At 38.0% G+C, this 21,129-nt stretch overlaps 1 protein-coding gene across 3 annotated transcripts in view; it reads right to left on the minus strand.

Annotated features, from left to right (window-relative positions):
• ANKH (ANKH inorganic pyrophosphate transport regulator) overlaps positions 1-21,129 on the minus strand; it is a 160,089-nt gene that overhangs the window by 23,675 nt on the left and 115,285 nt on the right. For all 3 annotated transcript variants that reach the window (XM_072605451.1, XM_072605448.1, XM_072605450.1), the window contains 2 exons: positions 19,122-19,214; positions 13,063-13,158 (listed from right to left, as the gene is read on the minus strand). In XM_072605451.1, the coding sequence (XP_072461552.1) occupies positions 13,063-13,158; positions 19,122-19,214 (189 nt within the window). The remainder of the gene's footprint in view (positions 1-13,062; positions 13,159-19,121; positions 19,215-21,129) is intronic.

The following is a 21,129-nucleotide window of genomic DNA, read 5'->3' on the forward strand; positions in this document are numbered from 1 at the left end:
CTATACATGCTAACCTGCATGTATTTATTTTGAACTTTACTCTCATTGAATAAGCCCTTTCAATTTACAAAGGTTATTTAAAATACTTTTTTTAGAGCCTCTTGGTCAATATAATTAACATTTTTTCTTTCATCATCTATAAATGATAAAATTGAGAAAATTGTGCTCAGACACATGGAAAAGATCATTATGATCTTGGGAGTGGTAGAATAATGGATATAAAAGTAAAAGACTTTTTCAAGATTATTGGCTTACATGTCTTATCTCCCTTACAAGCTTATAAACTTCATGAAGGCATGGACTTTGTCATTCACTTTTGAATCCCTTCTTAGGTGTCCGCTGGCACAACGCCTTTCACGTGGTAAGAGTTCAGGAAAAATTGCTGAGTTAATGAGTACCACTTTGAATAAAGCCATTTGATGAGTTGTACATCCCCCACTCTCCTCCCCCACCCCCAGGTATAGTTTAAATCTGTATTTTCCAATATCCTTTAGTCAATCATATACTTGCGAATGCCTTCCCGTTCAAAAATAAAACATCTACCCATCCTATTCTACACCCCAACTCCATTATGTATATACACAGAGCAGACATTCTCCTTTCTCATTACTATGGTGATTGCCACCTCCTGGTCCAAACTGACAAAGGAGAATAAAACCACAAGGTACGGTGGAAATGCTAGATATGGAGTCAGGAAAAGTCCTGAGTTGGCCTGTATGACCACAGACAAATTGCTTAACCTAAGCCTCACTTGCCTCATCCGTAAAAAGGGAATTAAAGTATCATTTGTATGTCTTCCCACAAGGTTTATCAAATGAATTAAAATACAAAAAGTTCTTGACAAACCTTAGGGCACTGTGAGTTATCATTATACTACCTTCACAACTTAAACAAGTTAATAAGCCTTTATCAGGGGCTTACTATGTGCCTTTCTTAAGTACTTTGTTAACATGTCAGCTTTGGAGTTAGGGGCTAAGGCAGGAAGATTGTTTAGTATTTGCAAGGAATTGTACAAATGAACACTGAAAATTAATGTAGCATTTAAATGACTTATAAAATATGACCTAAAGAATGGTAATGTGCCATAATGTTTTTCACCAAAATGACAAATGAGTTTCTTCTGTTAAGATTCCAAAGGTAGTCTTTTTTTTTAATTCATAGTCTGAGACCAGGGACTTCATTCATTCACCTCATTCAGCAGAAGAGCATCTACGTGCCAGATGCCATAGAGGATACAGGAACAAATGAAACATGGTCCATGCCTTCAAGGATTATTCAGTAAAGGAAGAAGTCTTGGCTTCTTGGCTCCAACAGCTGTTAATAGGTGAACTCTACCATGTCTAACCATGCTCTTTGTGTATGAAAGGTTTCATTATTATAAAATATTTTTAAATAAATGACAAATAAGGAGGTTTGATGAGACAAATAGAGTTTTTAAAAGACAAGTGGGAAAATGGTTAGTGTAGTATTTTAACAATGTTCCCTTACCTCCAACAATTAACTCTTAAATCCAAGAAACATTATTCGGCAGAACAATTAGACCTACAGTTTTATTTACCTAGTTTTTTGGGGGGAGGGGCAGAGTGAGGGAGAAGAGAAAAGTCTAGATCCTTGTTTTCACTGGACCTTCTGATGAGGAAACTTCCTTTGCCAAGGTAGATCAGCATCTGTTTGTATCACTTGAGTCTTAGAGAGCTGCCTGGGGCACTGAGAAGTTAAAAGGCTAGTTCAGGGTTCCTCAGACAAAATACTCTATGTCAAAGACCAAACTCAAATCCAGATCGCCTTGGCTCTGAGTTCATCTCCTTTTTGCTAGGCTACAAGTTTTAGCAGTAGGCTTTTATTTGGATACATAGTCATTGTTTCCCTCAACTCCTTTTTTAAATATGATCTGGAAATATGCCCAGCATAACTGATTATAGAATTAATTATGTTTAATCACCTTGAAATTGGAGAGACTACTCAGCCTTTCCCCTCCACCCATCTCCACCCCAGCTTCAATGGGTAGAGAATGTTGCAATATCTTCCCCTAAATCTGCAGCTTCCATTGGATTTGGTCAAGGTGATTCATGGGAGGGAGAGTTTGTGAAGCACAAGTATTGATGTGTTCACCGTTATCTCTAAAGGAAACTTCTTTTAATTGTAAGAGCAAATTCATTTTTCATGCCACATCCATTAAGGCTTGTCTCTTAACCAGGATTCATGCACAGGTTGAAACAGCGTTGAAAGTAGCCTAGTACCTGATTAATGGTGATTATGTTCATGTGGCACCATTCCCCACCCCATACTTTCCCTCTGTATCAGTTTTTTATGATTTGCAGCTGTGTACAGAAAAGACTTGCTTGCTCACTCATTTTCATGTCACAATTTAAAGACGTTTACTTTAGCCATGACTGAAGAAGGTGGTAATTAGAAGCACAGCTTGGAATGCAATTATGAACTTTTTAGCAAAAAAAAAAAAATTATACACACACACACACACACACACACACACAACTGAGCAAGAGCCATCTACTGGTTAAAATGACTTTTTCAGATCGCTTTTTAAGTATTGCTAACCTTACAGCAGATGGGAACATAAAATTTCCCTATATGCTGAAGGAGATGCATGCCTAAAGGAAAAAAATGAACTGTTAGCACCTAGGCAGGTATTTATTATCTTTTAGAATATGTCTCTGGAATGGGACTGTGTCCCATTCTAAGCTTTTATACAAAGGTAAACTGTTTTGTATCTCTGTGCAGTAAAATACATTACTTTGATCACCGAACCTGTCTCCCTTCTCTATTTGCTATTATAAACAGAAAAACTGGTAGTTTGTGATTAAATCCTTCATCCTTATCAAGTCCCAAATTTGGGGCAGCATTTCATATTCCTTCCATGATGTATGCTATATTAAACACATAACTCCACTTAGGGTTATAAATATCTAGTCCATCCACGATTTTTGGAAACTCCTGCTGCTAAATGAGTATTTTCCTCACCTGCCAATATCGTGTTACCAGCAAGGCCATATTCTTAAAGCCTTAAATAAAATGGGCTCAAACACTGAGAGCATGAAGTACTGTGGAGAATCTGAACAGGTACAGAAACAAAGAAAATAAAGAGAAATCCTGAACACTGGATCCTTTGTTTCCTATACAATGTCTTATGGATTATGAAACAAAGCTGATTAGTGCAGCTAAATCCCACTCTGCAAAGCTCAGCCCCATCACCCACAGAACTCTGTTATTTTCTTGGGTTTTGACACACCTATGTAAGGTGTCCAATGGAAAAGGAAAATAAAAATCACGCTCACTAAGATCGACTTAACCTGTTAAACAATGCTGTCTTTTCAACCATTTAAGCTGTTTCTAATGAATATGATTTTTTTTTGGAAGAAACAGGGAAATGTTCCTGAAGGCAAGCTACTGATCCTCAGTTAACTACTACCTCTCTGTCCTGCCATATGAAAGCAGAATGGAACAGTTGTATCCCTCTTGATAAACCTGCTTTTATACTTGTGTAAGAGGCTTGTGCAGACCCACATCTTTGTTAACCTAGAAATGGTCCTTTGGAAATTAGACTCTCTTCCTGTGGCCTACATTTTCAAATGGCATGTGCCTAATTTCCAAAAGGTTATGAAATAACTTGATTCCAAGAGACACCAATGAAAGGCTTTCTGTATATGTCAACATTCAATGAAATGAAAAACATACCACAGTCCTGTTGGGGCATTTCTCAAAGGAATGCTGTGGCCCCACAAACTCCTAAAAACACACCAAGGAGTATTTACTAAGTGTACAGATACCTGGCATAAACTCAAACACCAGTTACAAAAATCCACTAGAACCTACTGACTAATGTGAAGTCATGCAGACATAACACTAAAACAGAAAGTAAGGAAGGAAAAAAAAAAAAGAGATGGGTTAATTAAAACTTCCTCAATCAGTCACTGTTTCTAACAGTGACCAGTCAGTGTTGTCTTTCCAGAAACATTCCTAGACCACATCAGAGATCAATGAAGACTGTCTGTAACAGTGAAATGTACTTTAGAAGGTCCATTAGACCTATTTGTTGCAACAAAAAATAAATATACACATATTTTCCCAGAACATTCACTGCTAATTTATTGTTTTTGGGGAAAAGCAGGGTATGCTGCAAATGTTTCCTTCCTCCCCACCCATCTATTCCAACACTAACATCCAGATAGATCAAAGCTTGAGTGAGAAACCTAGTGAAAACAGAACCAGATCTCCAAACAGTAAGGCTCACTGGGTCTCTGATGCCAATAGATATTATTATGCAGAACAAAGGAGTTCCATAAAAAGCTTTCTTTTGGTTTTCTTGCCCTTTCCTTTCTTAAGTGACAGTGAACATGCCTCCATTTGTCAGAGAGAAGCTCAGTTGTAATATATGATGGGATGAGGAAGGCGAGGGCAATCAGAGGTCCCTGGCATGAATTCTCAATAGGAGCCTCTGACCCTGGCAAAGTCACTGCTGTCAGCTTATTTACTATTCCTGCTACTGTACGCTCCCAGATGCCAACTTCTGAAAACAAACATATTTAAGGTAAGAGAATGTTTTCACATGTGACCCCCTTCCCTACAAAAAGAAAAAAGATGAGGGAAAAGTACTAATAGGAGGGAGGAGGACAAGAGAGAAGAAACTTACAACGTAACTTTAAATTTTTGTGTGTGTGAGTATTTTTAAAATGAGTTACTTAGCCTTTTACATGCTCATTCAAGAACAATTTTGACAAGAAATCAAAAACCACCTGCAGAATTTTCATTATAGAAAATCATATATGAAGGTCTATAATGTCTGCCCATAAAACATCCAAGACTGACATCAGAAGAAATTGTGAATATGCAGTGGCAATAAAAGTTCTTAATGTGTATTCTTTATATGGGTCTTTCAGGAAACAAGTAAATATATTCTTAACCCTCATATAAGACCTTGCAAAGTCTGACAGACACATACCAGGATTCTCCATACATGTATATAAAAATCCTGGCTCCCTCAAACAGAAAATTTATGCCTCAATTAATATTATATAGCTAATAAAAATTGCTACCAAGACACAGCTAAAATTCCATTGATGATATTCATAAAACATTTTTATGATTTAATTTTTTTAGTTTTTAAAAAAATCTTATGATTTTTTCTACTTCAGAAGTAACTGTAGATGTAAAGAAAAAAAGCAAAATAAGGCAAAATCACCTGTGAAAATCCATTCTTGTTTCCGCCAACCCTGAGCATCAATAATAACTTGAGAAGATAGTTTCATGAAAGGCAGGCAAAACCCGCACATCAAAAACACCTAACTCATCAGTAGGTTTACAAATGTGGCCATGTCTGGTGAACTATAACATTACTCTTCCAAGTTCAATTTTAGCAGATCTCATCAGTAGCCTTCCAAATCACTTCAGGGTCACTTTAAAGCTGAAGGGCAGAGAAGGGCAGGGAGGTTGGAAGCGTTGGCATCAAACTAGACTGAGGGAAAATTTGCATTACTGAAGAGAGCTTGGGGGTTGTGTGGGAGAGAGGGCGAAGAGTCCAGCTGGCTGCAGAGGTTACCAGGAGAAGGCAAGAAAATAATCTAGGCCTCTAGCATTGCTTCCTATGGCAGAGTGAATGAATTTTTTGAAAGACTGCTGTGAGAATATCCACTGGATGCCTGCTCCTGCACATTACTGCAACTTCCCAAAACAAACACATTTAAGGATGAAAGAATGTTTTTATGTGTGACTGTCCAGAGCCTCCTCCCCCTAAGACAGAAATGCATTAATGGGAGGGGAGAAGAAAAAGAGAAATTCAAAATTTAAACTTAAATTCTGTGAGTGAATATCTTTTAAAAAAATGTGTTAATTAGTTTTTTACATACCGAGTAAGTATAATTTCAATAAGAAATCAAAAGTGATGTGTGGAATTTTTATTTTAGGAGGACCTACACATCTCCAAGGTATTCTTACGATTATACTGTCTAACCTTAGGGATTTTTCCTACAAGAGTTGGTGTATTCTCCTTGGGCAGGAAGCTCTCATTGGAAGCCAAGTGGTGGGGCCGAAGAGAGATAACATGGGTTTCTTTCTCACCAAATTTCTGATAACTGGTTTGCAGTGAAAGGGGTAACTGAGGATATTATGGTAATATAATCTGTGGAAGTAAGTCAAACTCCAGAGGGATTTTTGGTGCAACCTCTATTCATTCTAAAAGTATTTCAGGTTTAGGGACACACAATACTATATTGCTTCATGGATTTAGTCTTGTCTGGTAGGTATTCTCCACGCTGAGATCAGTACCCTTCCCATACCTACGTAATAATAATATAATGATAGCTTATATTTATATGTAAATAAGGACTGGAACTATGATTGCCCTGCTAAGGAAACGTCCTCTACCAATGCAGGTTGGCATTTTCTCTGCAACTGAGAAAACTGCCAAGATCGGTAAGAAGTTAAACAACTTGTCCAAGGTCATAGGTCAGTACATGTCAGAGGTGAGACTTGACCCAGATCTTCCTGGCTTTCAGGTTAGCGATACGATGTTTATAGAATGCATATTTGTGTTATTATTATTTTTAAATATTTATGAAGCATTTTTGTTAAAACAACAAGTTAGGTAAATGGCACAAATATTATCATCCACATTTTACAAATATGGAAGTGGTCTCAGGCAAAATTCATAGTCAAATTGCTAGTAATTTTTTCAAAATTAGGATTTGAAACTAGGACATTCTTGACTACAAGTCTAGTGATTCATCCCCACCCCTACAGCAAAACAAAAAAACAAACAGAACCCCTAAACTATCTTTTTAGTCTTTGTAAGTTGTTCACCCACAGCAACCTTCACGTGAAGAACTTTTCTACATTTACCTAGTCTGGTCCTCATAAAAAATACACACCAATCATTTTGAAGTTCATATGTGAATCCTTTCCAACTTGCTGAGGCCTTCTAGAGTGCGAGCCCTGTTGGTACAAACTCCAAGAACCTAGTTCATCTCCATGTCAGGAAACATGGCAGGATTTAAGAGAAATTTAGGTGGAAATTATAAAAAATGAAGGGATTTTTAGAGAAGGCCATAAATTTTGAATTAGAACTAGTACTATGGCTTACATAGTTTATAAAAAGGAAACTGGCTGAATATAGTGAATTTATTTAGCAATGGAAAGGAATCATATTACATTATAGTTTTGAATTAACCAGGTTAAGATGAACTACATCCTCAGGTACTGAAAGAAGTGGAAGATGTAATTTCTAAGTTACTAATCTTGGTGATTTTTGAAAGGTCTTGGGAAATAGGAGAGGTATCACAGGTAAGAATAAATTATCTTAATTTTAAAAGATGTAAGAAAGGAGAGTCTGAAAACTATGGGCCAATGAGCTTACCTTTGATTCTTAGCAAAAATTTAGGTTGTACCTTAAGCAACTCCCTAAGACATAGAGAAACATATTACACTTTGTGTGATAAATTTTAGTTATGGACAGAAGCTTTCAAAGAACATTATGATTAGCAGAATTATGGAGTAGAAGAGCAGGAAGGAACCTTAGAAACCATCCAGTCTAACTCTTCTTTCACAGACAAAGGGATCAAGGCTTAAAAACGCTGAGTGAGTTTCCCAAGGTTGCACAGTAAGGGGGTAGGCCTGGACCATAGTACCCAGTCCAGTGATTCCTAAAACTAGTACTCTTTCCACTTAGAATAAATGGATAATATTCACCTAGAAAAGGAAGCAAGACAGAACAGTGGTCAAGGTAGCAGAAAAAAAGGGCAAAAATGGTGAATGGAGTGAAGGAAAAATAGTTTTATGACAGGTTTGGAGAGAGTAAAACAAGTATGAAATATGAACACCATCACTGCTGCTGACTCCCTTCACAATTCAGGAGAAAGGTCATAAAGCTATGTTCACATTAGTATGTCTAGTCCAACTCTACTGTTTGCCCAGCCTATGCCTAACTTGCAATCTTATGACCTACTTCTTTGCTTTAAGAAAAGCTTCAAAGGTTGTTAAATTCTTATCAAAATCAAAATAATAAAAAACACCACGCCTGTCTCCAAGAGTCAAAGTTATAGTCAAGACTTCCTGAAGGAAGCAACTAAGGAGGCAGCTCTCCAAGAAAAGTCATGGTGCAGAGCTGTCTGCTTCATGCTCACTTAGTAGAGTACTTGCAAAATCTGAGCCTGTAAATAGTTAAGGACTTAAGTGTTAACACTGTGCATTGAGGAATAGTTAAAGAACTTGAAGGAATATATTTGCTATGCTGTTTTACTACTTATATAGACCACTAGCTACCTAGTGTTATGGTTGCATAGACCTTTTCCAATTTCAGGCTGGAGAGAGAGGGTAGACTAGATGACCTCTTGAAGCAGTGTAGACTGAGCCAGAATTTGGTTACTGTATGACCTTGGGGAAGACTCTTAGCCTCTTTAAGTCTCAGTTTTCTTAACCATAAAATGAATTGCATTAGATAGCCTTAAAGATTCCTTTCCTCTTTATGATTCTATAACAGACTTCAATTTCCTGTTATAGAAACATAAATCAGGATACTGGGTACCAAATAATACTTAAGGTTCCTTCTTGTGTTAAAAATAGTGTTTTTTGCTTCCATAGTGACAGGTTTCTTTCTCTCATAACAACATATTTGGTTGTCAATGTTAGTCATAGGCTGGACTTTTTAAAAAGTACTTAGGAACTATTGGAGTGTTTAGATTTATTCTAAAAAGTCCCTTTTAAAACTCAAATGTGTTGCAGAGTATTTCCCCCTTAAAGTATGAGTTCTTTTGGGAGGGGCAAGAGATTGGGATGGAGACAGAGGAGAGCATATGGTAGAAAATGTGAGTGGAAAATGATCAGCCCTAGAAGACTCACTTTGTGGGCTGTTAGCACAGTGCCTAGAAGAGCAGGCATTTAATAAATACTTATTGTTTTGATCTAATGGTAACTAAATCATGAAAGAAGTACACACATAGACTCAAATTTAGCTCTCTTGTCATTTAATATAGTCTTCCAAAAGCTGGGTCATGAAACAAAAGAGTTCCTATTTTTTTCTTAAAAATTCTCTAGTTTCTTCAAGATTTTTAAAGTTTTGTCAATGCTTACTTTACAGAACTATTTTTAAACAATTTAGTATCACAGGGTTCTCTACCCCCCCCACCCCCCCCTAGAATACTGCAGAGAGCAAAAACAACAAAATGGGAAAGCTGTAGGGCATGGGGTGGAGAACTGAAGGTCGCCTAGGGTAACAGGTGCTGACTCAGACAGACACATTATCAAGTTTCTTCTGTGACACAGCATTCTAATCTGTACAGACAACACCACACACATGAGTCAGAGAAAGATGCGGGGGAAGGGCAGAATATAAACTAGTAATGAGCAAATGACATTAAACTAAGCTAAATGAGCAAGTGACATTAAGCAATGTGAATGCTTTGTCTATTTTGGTTAACTTTAAACTGGCTTCCTTTTTTCCTTCTTTTAAAGTGCATTACAGGGACCAAAAACTAACTAACCTTGATTATGGAGGGTCTAGGTTTTGAAGGGCTTTCCTAACACATGTTAAATGACTCACATGATGATGGCAAGGATACAAGTTTGGCCAGGAGTTTGGCTGCTTCGTTAGATATGCTTGGCAATATCATAATTGTCAGCTGACACCTTGATATGTTCTAGCTCTATGGAGCAGGCACCGCATAATAACTTGCCCCTTCCTTGATGAGCTTCTGTCAGAACAATAAATCTCAGATAAGTGGGCTTCAGTGAGTCATGAGACTAGATTAAGTTTCTGGGCTACAGTAGTATAAAGAACACCAAATTTGGAGTTGAAGAACTTCATTTCAAGTTCCAACTCTGCATTCTGCTATATGTGTGACCTTGGATAAGCTATTTAACCTAAGACTCAGTTTCCCCATTTCTAAAAGAAGGGGCTTGGACTAGATGACCTTCAAGGTCTTTTCCAAGTCTGTATCTATGATCTTAATTGTCTTCTAAGCTAGGCATCTCAAAGTCAACATATCCCATCATCCAGATTCATAGCCTTGGAGTTATCCTTGAATTTTCATACTCCCTTACCTCAGACATCCAATCAATGGCCAAGTGTTGTAAATTCTGCCTCTCTAGCATCTCTCACATCTGTACCCTTCTCTCCATTCATGCTGCTACCACTCTAGGTCTCTTAATTACCTCTCTTCTTCTTAAATTTCTCTCTCTTCTCTATTTCTTTTTTCTCCCCCTCTGTTGCCTTTTCTTCTCTTTCTCTGAATTTGGGACTTTGCTATATCCTCATGTAAATATGGATCCTAGGAAAGGTAGTTCAATGCCATTTTATTTACAGAAAGACTTGTGTCTTAATATTCTTTGGGCTACTATCAGGGATCATACTTGTAATTTATAAAAGTACTTGTGATCATATGTATTTTTATGTTGAGAAGAATATGTCTTTCCTCACCCCGCAACAAATCCATGTGCTTGCTCACTGGACACCATTAAATTCTGCTCTCTACCTCCATCAAAACTGTCTATTTATTCAGTGCTATACAGGCTGCCAAATGTTTCCTCAACCACTGCCAAAAGCATCCCGAGTTAAAGAGTGTACTTGTTTTGATACAGAGAAACATGGGGAGTGTTAGTAACAGAATTGGGAGAGAAAAATGGGTATTATTTTTAAAAGCTGTCACATGCATATGTAACTTAAAACAGCAAACATGGATGCAATTATACACTGTGTTCTTTTAGGCACTAATGAAAAATTTAAGGAGAATCTGTCTTGGCCTTCTAATATTTATTATAAACTAGATGGAGGATCTGCACAGAATGCTTAAGAAATATCACCACTCACTGCATCTATTTTAAATGAATGTTTTCTCATGAATCAAAATGGAATCTTTCATAGGAAACTAATAGGAAATCTGAAGACACAAAGAAACTTTAAACACTATGCATTGAAACACACACACACACACACACACATAAATGACACAAAACTGAAATCAAAACTAAATTTTGCTTCAATAGAATGTAAACTACTTGAGAGCAGGATTTTTTTTTTCTTTTTTATCCCTAGAACCTAACAGCTCCTGGCCTAGAATAAGCACTTAATAAAAGCTTGTTGATCAATTTAACAGAAAAATATTTGTTTCGTCCTTTTGGCTCCATACTTATAAACACCTTCTATATCGCATACCAGTGTCCTCCTGATCACTCAAGTCAATTGCCTCCTCAGTTTTTCTCCTCCCTTGACTCTTCTGCAAAATTTGGAAGTCAACTGACTTTTCTTTTTGCCTTGCCATTGAGCCCTTCCTGTTAGACAGTGGAATTCTAAATATGATGGATTCTACCTCTGAAGGGTTCCCATCTGTCCCCTCTTTCCCATTTCCAAACTTAACAAAATCTTGTTACCTCTTGCCTGAACTATTATAAAAGCTTCTAAGTAGAATCCTTCTTTCAAATCTGTGAGACTCTAAGTTCCATGAAGCCAGGAGCCTTGTCTTATCTAAACTTTTCATCTCCAGAGCTTAGGCTCAGTGTTCTGCATTACTTATTTCCATCCTGTCTGCTCTTAATTCCATACTTTTGTACATACCATTCCCCAGGCTTGCCTTGGAACCCTTTCCCATTTGCACTTGGTGAAATTTTTCTCTTTCTTCATGGTCCAGCTCAAGAGATGTCTCCACGAATTCTTCCCAGACTTCATTTCTAACTCCGTATTCTCCACATACTCATGCTTCTTTGACTACTGTTTGCCTACTCCTATGTACTTATTTAAGTCCAATTTGCCATATACATTTATGTGTGTATGTGTAGACACATATATGTACACATACATTCATAAATGTGCACACATCAACTCTTCCATCCTCCTCTCCAGTAAGCTGTAAGTTTGCTGAGGCCAAGGGATTTTTTTCCCCATATCTTTATTTTTGTGTCCAGTACAATGTCTTATGTGTAGCAGGTACTTGGTAAGCATTTTACAAAAAACCATTTTGAGTGATCTTTGTTTAAGAAAATACATGCATTTTCAATATCATTTTATTCATTTTGATTGATTTCTGAGTTTGCATAAGGAAAATGACATCCTCGTTTCACAGATGAGAACATGAAGGGACAGAAAGGCAAAATCATTATCTAAGGCCAGACAGTAAATTAGTGTTATGGCCTGTGAATGTAGTCTGCTGATTTTTAGTCTACTGTGCTATCCTTTTCTAGCTAGGGAACATGATCTGTATCTGTATTTGGAAAGAGAGGTCAGCCACATCAGTACAACTGGAGTCAGGAAGTCAGGAAAGTTCTACCATAACAGAACTAATAAAAGTTCTACCAAACTCAAATAACCCTAACAAAATTTGGAGAAGGAATATGGAAAGTTATAAAAGGGGCTGTGTAGGTTTAAACCTAGGTGAGGCGTTATCAAGGGGGCAGAATTGCATAATGGATGTAAATTTGGCTCCAAAGTCAGGAAAAGTCACATTTTAGCTCTTTGTCTGTCACTGGCTGTGTGACCCTGGGTAAGCTTAAACAATGCTCTAAAAACCCAGATTTCACAATGGCTACTGATTTGCACTGGTAGAGGGAGTTTTCTCCAGGGAGAGATCTCTATACTGATGGTACTATAGATATGGACAAACAAAAAACTTGTAAAGGGATCCTATATATTAGAACTCAGATGACTTGAAGTTGTATTATGCAAAATATGGTCATTTGTTCCAGCCCAACGGAAATATGCAGTGTGAATTTGAACAATTATTCAGACTGATCACATTACATGCACTAATCACACAACAGCTGCATCTAGTGTGGGAATAGTATGGAGCAAGGTAAAGGTGAGGTCCGTTTTTCTTAAGAGAATGAAAAGTGACTGAAAAGTCTAAAAGTGGACTTTATTCATGCACAGTCTGCTGTTCTCATAGTCACTCTCCTGCTCACAGACAAGACTATTAAGTTAGAATTTCAGGAGGAAAAAAAAAGAAAATGAAAGAAGAGGCTGTCAATTTTCTTACTATAAAGTATTAAACTGTGAGCTATGGTATTACTAGTAGATAAAATAAATTTCTGCTTTGTAAACCATCAAATACACAGACATCTTACCGTCAAGGACAATGCCATGCAGACAAAAGTGAATTTCTTTATATGTGCTGCCGTCACCGTGTTGCTAGTACTCACCAATTTATTGCTGGGATTATTCTAGAAAGAGAAAAAGAGAATTAATACTAAAAATACCAATGATGAGGTACTGGATTTCTGGATGCCTCTATTTTACTCCTATGGTGTCCTTGCAGTCTCAGCCATGTGCCTTAGTACAGTGCTGACGACACTACCTTTCATCCTAGATGACTCCTGCTGCCTGACTTAAGGGTGACATAATTTAGAATCTTAAAACTTGGGTGGGACTTGAGATGTCTCCTAACCTATCCGAGCAGTCACCTCCCATTATACTTTCTCACATTACCTCACAGGACCAGGTTTCAAACTTAATGGGGACACATGATGTAGATGACAAACTCCTTGAGGGCAGGGATTGTTTTGCTTTTGAATTTTTGTATCATCAGGTATATGAGGAAGAATGTGTTAAGTAGAATCTGGAAGGAAGAGAGTCAGATGTTTTGAATTATATCAGTTCCTTTGAGGAAGGTACTAATATTCCACCATCTTGCATGAGTGAAAGAGTGGGGGGAGGGGAAAAGCATTAAGTCTTTACTAAGTATAACGCACACTGTGTTAAGTAAGCACTTGGTATACAAAGAGACAGTTCCTGTTCTAATAGAGAAAAGCCACACAGAAAGGAGGGTTCAGCTGCAAGTCAAATGGAAAGACCCCATAATTCTTAGTTTCAGAGAGCAGGGTTGATTCTTTAACATTATTTCCATTGATAACCAGCCATTTCTGATGCTGAGCCATTTGACAGTGCCAATGGGACAGCTGGAATGAGAACCAAGTCTTTGTTAGTGGCTCCTGATGAGGCAGTTGTCAGGGTCCATCTCCATAAGGGATGCTTCCTGGGTGATAAGGCGCTGGTGTGTGTGTGTGTGTGTGTGTGTGTGTGTGTGTGTGTGTGTGTGTGTGTCTGCATGAGAACAAATGCTGCTCTTCCCAGGACTCTTGGGCTCAGGGTCCTGCAATGTCTCTTTGGCTTCCCTGTCCCATCAGTGGCAGTTGGCATTGGTCAGGCCCAGGTACGGCTATTCTTGGAGCTTTGACGCTTACTAGCCAATTTATGGCAGTTGGTTAGCAGTTGTTAAATGAGTGAATAGGAAGCCCAACTGCCACAAGAGTGATTTTATATATATGTGTGTATGTGTGTCAATATGTTTGTCTGCCTACCTATCTACCCAGGCTCTTCATGAATATAATTAGTCCCATAAATGGCTAACATAAACAAACCCTTTGAAACACCTGGCTCCACTAATTCAGCATAATGAAGTATACACAATCAGGGCTATTAGATATTTCTATATGTCAGGGCTATGATATTTCAAATATAAGCTAGGTATTAAAGGAAAATCAAAAGTTAAGATAATTTCCTTTCCTCTTTCTTCCCATTACCTGCTCCAATAGTATGAATGTGAAAACGATGACAATTGCTTTAGATTCTTCGCTGAGATACATCTGCTCCTTTAAAGAACAGTTACTACGCTATATTAGAGAATAGTCTAAAGGGTAGGACAGTTCTGTCTCATCTTAAGTCAGGATCAAATACGTAGCTGTGATAACTCAGATGGCTAACTACAGAAATGAGATATCCCTGGGGCTAACGACTGCCATAAAGTAGCATGGACGTCTTAATCTCATAGCAAATAGGAATCAGTATCATGGCAAAGGGTGGCCTGGCCAGGGTTCCTGCGTAAAATATACTGCCCTAGAAGGAGGTTTTGATTTAGAAAGAACTGGAATCCTCCACATTTTAGTTCCATGTGCTATAATTTGTGGTGAATGCTGGATCTTCATTCTACATAATACTACACTTCTCAGACAAAAGGGGGCCGTACTGTCCTGGTAAGCAGAGTCAGATGCACTACAGTTGTCTGAAGGAGTTAAGTCATTGAGCACTTACCATGTCCCAGGCACGGTGCTGATTGGCGGGGCACCTGGTCTGATCACTGTATAAGCCTTAAAAGGGGTAGCTAGGTGTGTGAGAAAGATTATGGTAATAGGGCTTGACCAGAAAAGAACTAGAAGCTTTGAATTTTGGGACAGTTCCTGCATGGAACTGTTAGTGAGGCACTTACAAAGTCAGGGAAACTAATTTTGATTTCATGATCATAAAAATCACATTTAGAGGGTACAATGTGGCAAAGTATAAAATGCAGAGACTTTTAAAGTTCTTTTACTTTACTTCAATCACAAGTCAAAGATATTTTACTTCTTAAAATGAGAGAGACAGAGTCAGAGAGATGGAGGCAGAGAGGCAGTAACAAAGACAGAAACAGAAGGGAAACATGATGGAGTATATGGAAAGCTGGCCTTGAAGCCTGAAAAACTTGAGTCCCGTCTCTGATATACGTTGGCTGTATGACCCTGAGCAAATCACAATCTCTCAAAACTCTACGCAACTTTCTAAGACTATAAATTAACCAGTCAAAAAGCATTTATTAAATGCTAACTATGGGCCAGTCATGTGCTAAGTGCTGGAACCACAAAGAGTGGTAAAAAAAAAACCCCAGTATCTTCCCTCCAGTAGCAGGTCTGATGGACAAGACAATATGGCAAGGTACCAAACGGCACTGGACTGAGTTTCTTCACTCAGGAGCATGTTACACTAAGAAAATCATAACTCCAATCCTTGTTTCATCCCTAAATTTTCTGCTCTACTTAAAAAGAAATTCTGCCTTGTATTGAAAAATGACAAGCATAGCTAATCCCAACAGAATCAACACTAGCCAAGAGTCCTCTCAGTGTGCATTTAGCTGGATTTCGTGAAATGGTGAGAACTCTCTTACTCTCTAATCTGTGAGTAAGTCAAAGATCGGAACAGCCAATACAGTAGAGGCAGTCTCCATTATGGTGAATGAACAGTAGTGTTCACCTATATGGAACTGGTTACTGCTTAGTGGAATATTTGGAAACAATGGGTGGGGTTTTAGAAGGATTCTAAATAACAAGAGTTTCTGGCTGGAGGTGTGCTTGTTAAAAGGATTTTTCAAAGCTTTCATCCTCTGGGCTTAAAAGTGAGTGACACAATATCATGAATAAAACAATGTTTTTCTTGGATCCACTGAATAAAACTCTACAGTGTGTGTATTGTTCAGTTTTATTATTTCATAGTAGCCAAAGACCATTTTAAATGAAACATTCACAGTTAGGAGGCTTTGACATTTTAGTACCTCCTATCCCAGCAGGTTAAGTTGTCATCTAATACTCTCTGAAAGGAACTGAAATCTTTATTCTGATGGATTTACTTAACAATACGAGACCCCATCTACTCTTTTACCCAGCCTCTAATTTCTTCACCTCTCCTTTTTGGTTTTCCAAATCTATTTTGCACACACATTTTCTGTCTTGAAATTACTTCTTGCCAGGAATAGATCATCCAATTTTGTTCACTCACATAATTAATCCATAAAAATGTAGATTTTACCAGATGATGCATTTTAACCTAGCCAGTTTATAGTGGCCAGAATTGCTTTTAAAGCTGTAACTTTGATGCTTTTTCACTCAAATCACATTCTCATTGCTCTCTGACTGAATTACTATTGTTATGAGTGGGAATGAGTCTGGAGATGGCACAGTGAACTCCTGATGAGGATGCTCTCCCTAACTATGCAGAGAGGCCTTTCCCACGCTAAATCTTGGAGTCTAAGATATTTTCTGTGACTTGTCCAGGATCACAGATCACAGATGTGTCAGGGTAGGACTTGTAGCCATGTCTTTCTGATCTTAATGTGTAGGCTCTTCTCCATCTTCTACCTCTGTTATTTATTCCTATTGTTACAAGTAATCAAAATTCTTTTTATGTAGAAAACTCTCTACAGAAGAATCTCTTCAGCCTATTATCCTTTTTAGAAGTTTTCTGAAGTCTTACTTATTATCTTCATTTTATAAAGGCAGTATGAAAGACAACTCAGTTGTCAATTATTTGTGATAATTTGGACAGACCAGACTGAAGTTTGCTCATTTTAAGTCTCCGATGGTATTCCAGGAGGTTTTAAAATTTTTTTTGTTTATTTTTTCCATACTTAAATGAAATAAGCATTTCTATAACATAGTAGAATCAGGGAAAAAAAGATGATTGTATGTGAAACTGCAAATTTATGGTACATAGTTTGCTATTCCTTTTAAATATAAATGCCTGAAGGCTACAGGGGGGAGGGCAGGGCTGCTGGCTGTTCCTGCTCTGGCCCATCTTTAGTTTTATCTCACTTTCTGTGCCCACAACCTACAAAGGGTTGAAAGGTTAGAGAGTCTGTGGTTCTGGAATCAACTAGGTCACCTCTGATATCTGTTTTTCTATCACAAATGACTTCTTGGGAACTAACTCCTGGCATGAATCAGAGTCAGCAGTAAGATAGGGTAGCTCAAAATCAAATGTCCTTTGGTTATTTTTAAAGAGGCCTACTATCTATCTAGAACCAGGCTGGTGACAATCCTGCTGTCTTCTGCCCTGAGCAGCCAGGTCTGGATTTCTGGGTTCAGTTGGGGGTGTCACACAGTTTTGGAAGAACATCACTGGTAACCTGGAGAACACCCAGAAATAGGCAATCAGAATGATAAAATTTGCCTGAAGGGTACAGCATATGAAGATAAGTTGAAGATATTGGGAATGTTAAACCTGAAGAAGGGAAGCTCTGAGGAAGCCATGACAACTGTCCTCAAGTAACTGAATGGTTTCTGTTGGAAAGAGGAATTAGATATGTTATGCCTAGACTCAGAGGACAGATTGAGGAGCCACATATGGAAACTGCAGAGAAAGATTTAGACTTGATTCTGGGAAAAATTTCCTAATGATTATGGCGATCCCAAAATTAAATGGACTGCCTTAAGAAGTAGTGATGAACACCACCTCCCTGGAATTCTTTACCCAAAGTCTGAATGAGGATTTTCTGGAGGTATTGGAGAGTGAATGGTATTTTTTTTTTTTTTTGGCACTGGTGAGACCTGAGCACTTGAGAAGTCTCTGCCAACTGGAACAATCTGTGACATACAATCACCTTAACTATGACCTCTTATCTCACTGCAGCAGGGTGAGTTATGGATAATGATATAAAACTCTGCTTTAAATTCTCATAAAAAAATGCTCCACAAAAGCCAAGGTTCCATTGATCCTCACTAATATTTGTAGTAGGTGGGAATCAGTTCATTATAGGTACTCGTTTCATGTTTAATTCAGGACAAATTATTTGTACCTATACAAGATTCTTCTAAAATCTAGTCAACTCGATACTGGGAGGAGTCCAAAAGTAGGACATGCCTCATCCATTTCGGGGTAAGTGGATACTACTGCTAAGGGTTTTCTTGTGTACACGTCTATTAGGTCAAGACTCCAAAAGTCTGAGCTGTGCAAAGTAAGAGCACAATTCCACAGACACATTCATGCGTCTACCAGCCCAAGGACTAAATGTATGTTGAAGCTCTATTTCTGAATTTCAGTCTCCCCTGTGCAATGCAAGGTTAAGGAAGCATTTGGTTTGGATAAGAATAGAGACAGCTGACTTTTAGATCGAGCTTTAAAGTTTCAAAGTGCTTTGCATATATCACCTCATTCAATCTTCACGGCACCTTTGTCGATCTCTAGATAGTTACGTAGGCAAGAATCAATAGTACTCTAGCAGAATTCCAATATTAAACCCTCCAAACCCCCTGCAAACTTTGAGCATCTAGGCTCTAGTTTCCTAATAGGAGTAACCTAAGGTGATTTAACAGAGAGCCACAGGGATATCTGTACTATTAGGATGCTTCATGTTTCCTGAAGAAAAATCCTTCTCAATTACCTAGCAACCAAGTCTGGGTCTCTAGATTAGAACTGTGACATTAGCAAATACTGTAATAACTTTAATATTCAAGGTGAAATTTAAAGGATCAGGGTGGGGGGGGGAGAGAAGGGGAGGGAGTAGATAGGAGAGTAAAGGGGAGAGGGAGGGAGAGAGAAAGGGGGAGAGAGAGAGACACTAAGAGAGAGGACTCAAGAGACACTCTACACCACAGGCACTCACCTTGTCAAAAGCAGGATAGACGGCTCGAATTTCAGTCAGCCAGCCATATGGCATGTGACCCACAGGGTATGTAGCTGTCAGAATTGCCACTGCCTGGATGGGAAGAGTCAGCAGACTTAGTCTGGGCATCAGCAAAGGTGCCTTCAAAAGCTATCCTTTGAGATGTTATAAAATGAATGTTTCAGGTTTAGCAATTTTGAGACATCACACCTCACTGGAGATGAACTCTTCACAAACAGCAAAGAGCAGAAACTCTGCTCCCCAGAGAACAGAAATACCTAGACATTTTCAGAGGTACAAAATGCAGCTAAGCCTTAAGGCCTAGTCTCTATGCTAGCTAACCTGGGTTTCAGGACATCAGGCTCCAATAGAGACATAAAAACTCGCTCCTTTGTCTTCACCTGTTAAAATTTTACTTTAGAATACCTTCATCAAGGCCAAAGATCACCATGAATTTTTGCCAGATCTTTGCTATCATGAGAATCTTAACAGGAACCCTGTACTAAGGAAAAGCAATAACATTTTGAGCAATTTAGCTTTCTTGATTGTTTTATGTAAGAAGATTGTATAAAAAAAAGAATTACAACACCTCTAAAAAGGGATCTTAGGAGCAGCAGCAGCATTTGAAACTCATTTATCTGAATTGGGTCCAACAGGCAGTTTGCAATATTGACTTTTTCCAACTTCTATCCCATTTGCTTGAGAAGTATGGCAATATGCCCCTGTAGGGTATAATCTAAATCCTGACCTAACCCCAGGGCAGGGAAAAAAAACTTTACCCTTAAATTTCAAGTTCTTCTCCAGCTAATCCTTATCTTGCTGTCGACCTTAATGACTAGAATGGATATGCTGGTGGAAACTGTTCATGTTTGACCACAGCTTTGCAGTCACAGACAACCTGTTCAATATAGATCATTTCCAAAGTGCATTAGAAAATTAAAATTTTTTTTTTCACCAGAAAATCATGGCTCATCTTCATGGAAATGAGGTTATTTTTAATCATAGGATCATAGATTTAGATCTTCCCCCTTATTTTAGAGCTGAGAAACTAAGACCTAGAAGGGTTCAGTGACTGCTCAAGGTCACGTGGCAGGAAAACTGATACTTAAATGTCAGTATCTACTGACACCAAATCTGACATGCTTTCCACGGCACCACACTGCCTCACGTCAGCAACTTAAGGACTAATAACAAAATTCCCAACCTGACCCATGTTTAAGCTGATTCTAAGCTATTTACTAGTTAGTATATGACAGTGGATGTAATTAAATTAATAGGGCAACATTAGTATTTTAAAATTAATATCTGGAATGATTTCCAGAAAAGTGAATTTTCTAAATAACTGCAACTCACTTGTATGTTGCTAAAAGTTTTTTAAAAAGTTAACCATTTTTTTACATGGAAGTTTTTCTAAAGTCCATTAATACTTTGCTGTCTGAATGTTAAACAGTACTTAGCATGTAGTATGGTAGTAGCTGTAGTAAGAGTGGGCATTTATTTATCACTTTATGGCTTATGAAGTATTTTCTACTCATTATTTTACTTTATTCTCACAAGAGCTTCATGAAATAGGTAAGAGAGATCACATTATTCCTCTTTTTACAGATATGGAAAGGGAGGCAATGAGATATTAAAGAGATTATTTGCTTAAAATTGCACAGAGCAAATGGCAGAATTGGAATTCAAACTCAGACATCTGATTCCAAATTCAGTGTTCTTTTCACTCTACACAGCTGCTCAACAATATTCTAGATGAATGAAATTCAGGTTCTTATTGATGACTCAGGACTATGCCATAATCATCAGTTACTGCCCTGGGAGTGAATAAATGCATTCTTCCTAAGGGACCTGTACTGTGTAGGGATATCTGATGCTGAAGCCAGATGATCAAATTGGCAGTAAGAATGTACTCTAAAGTAAGAGTACAGGAGAGACTGTGGAACTTGTCTATGAATGAAATGCATAAGTTTTAGTAGATGGATTTTGTGTTTTTGATTACTTCTGGATT

The sequence above is a fragment of the Notamacropus eugenii genome, chromosome 4 (assembly GCF_028372415.1).
Source record: "Notamacropus eugenii isolate mMacEug1 chromosome 4, mMacEug1.pri_v2, whole genome shotgun sequence".
NCBI classification, from domain to species: domain Eukaryota; kingdom Metazoa; phylum Chordata; class Mammalia; order Diprotodontia; family Macropodidae; genus Notamacropus; species Notamacropus eugenii.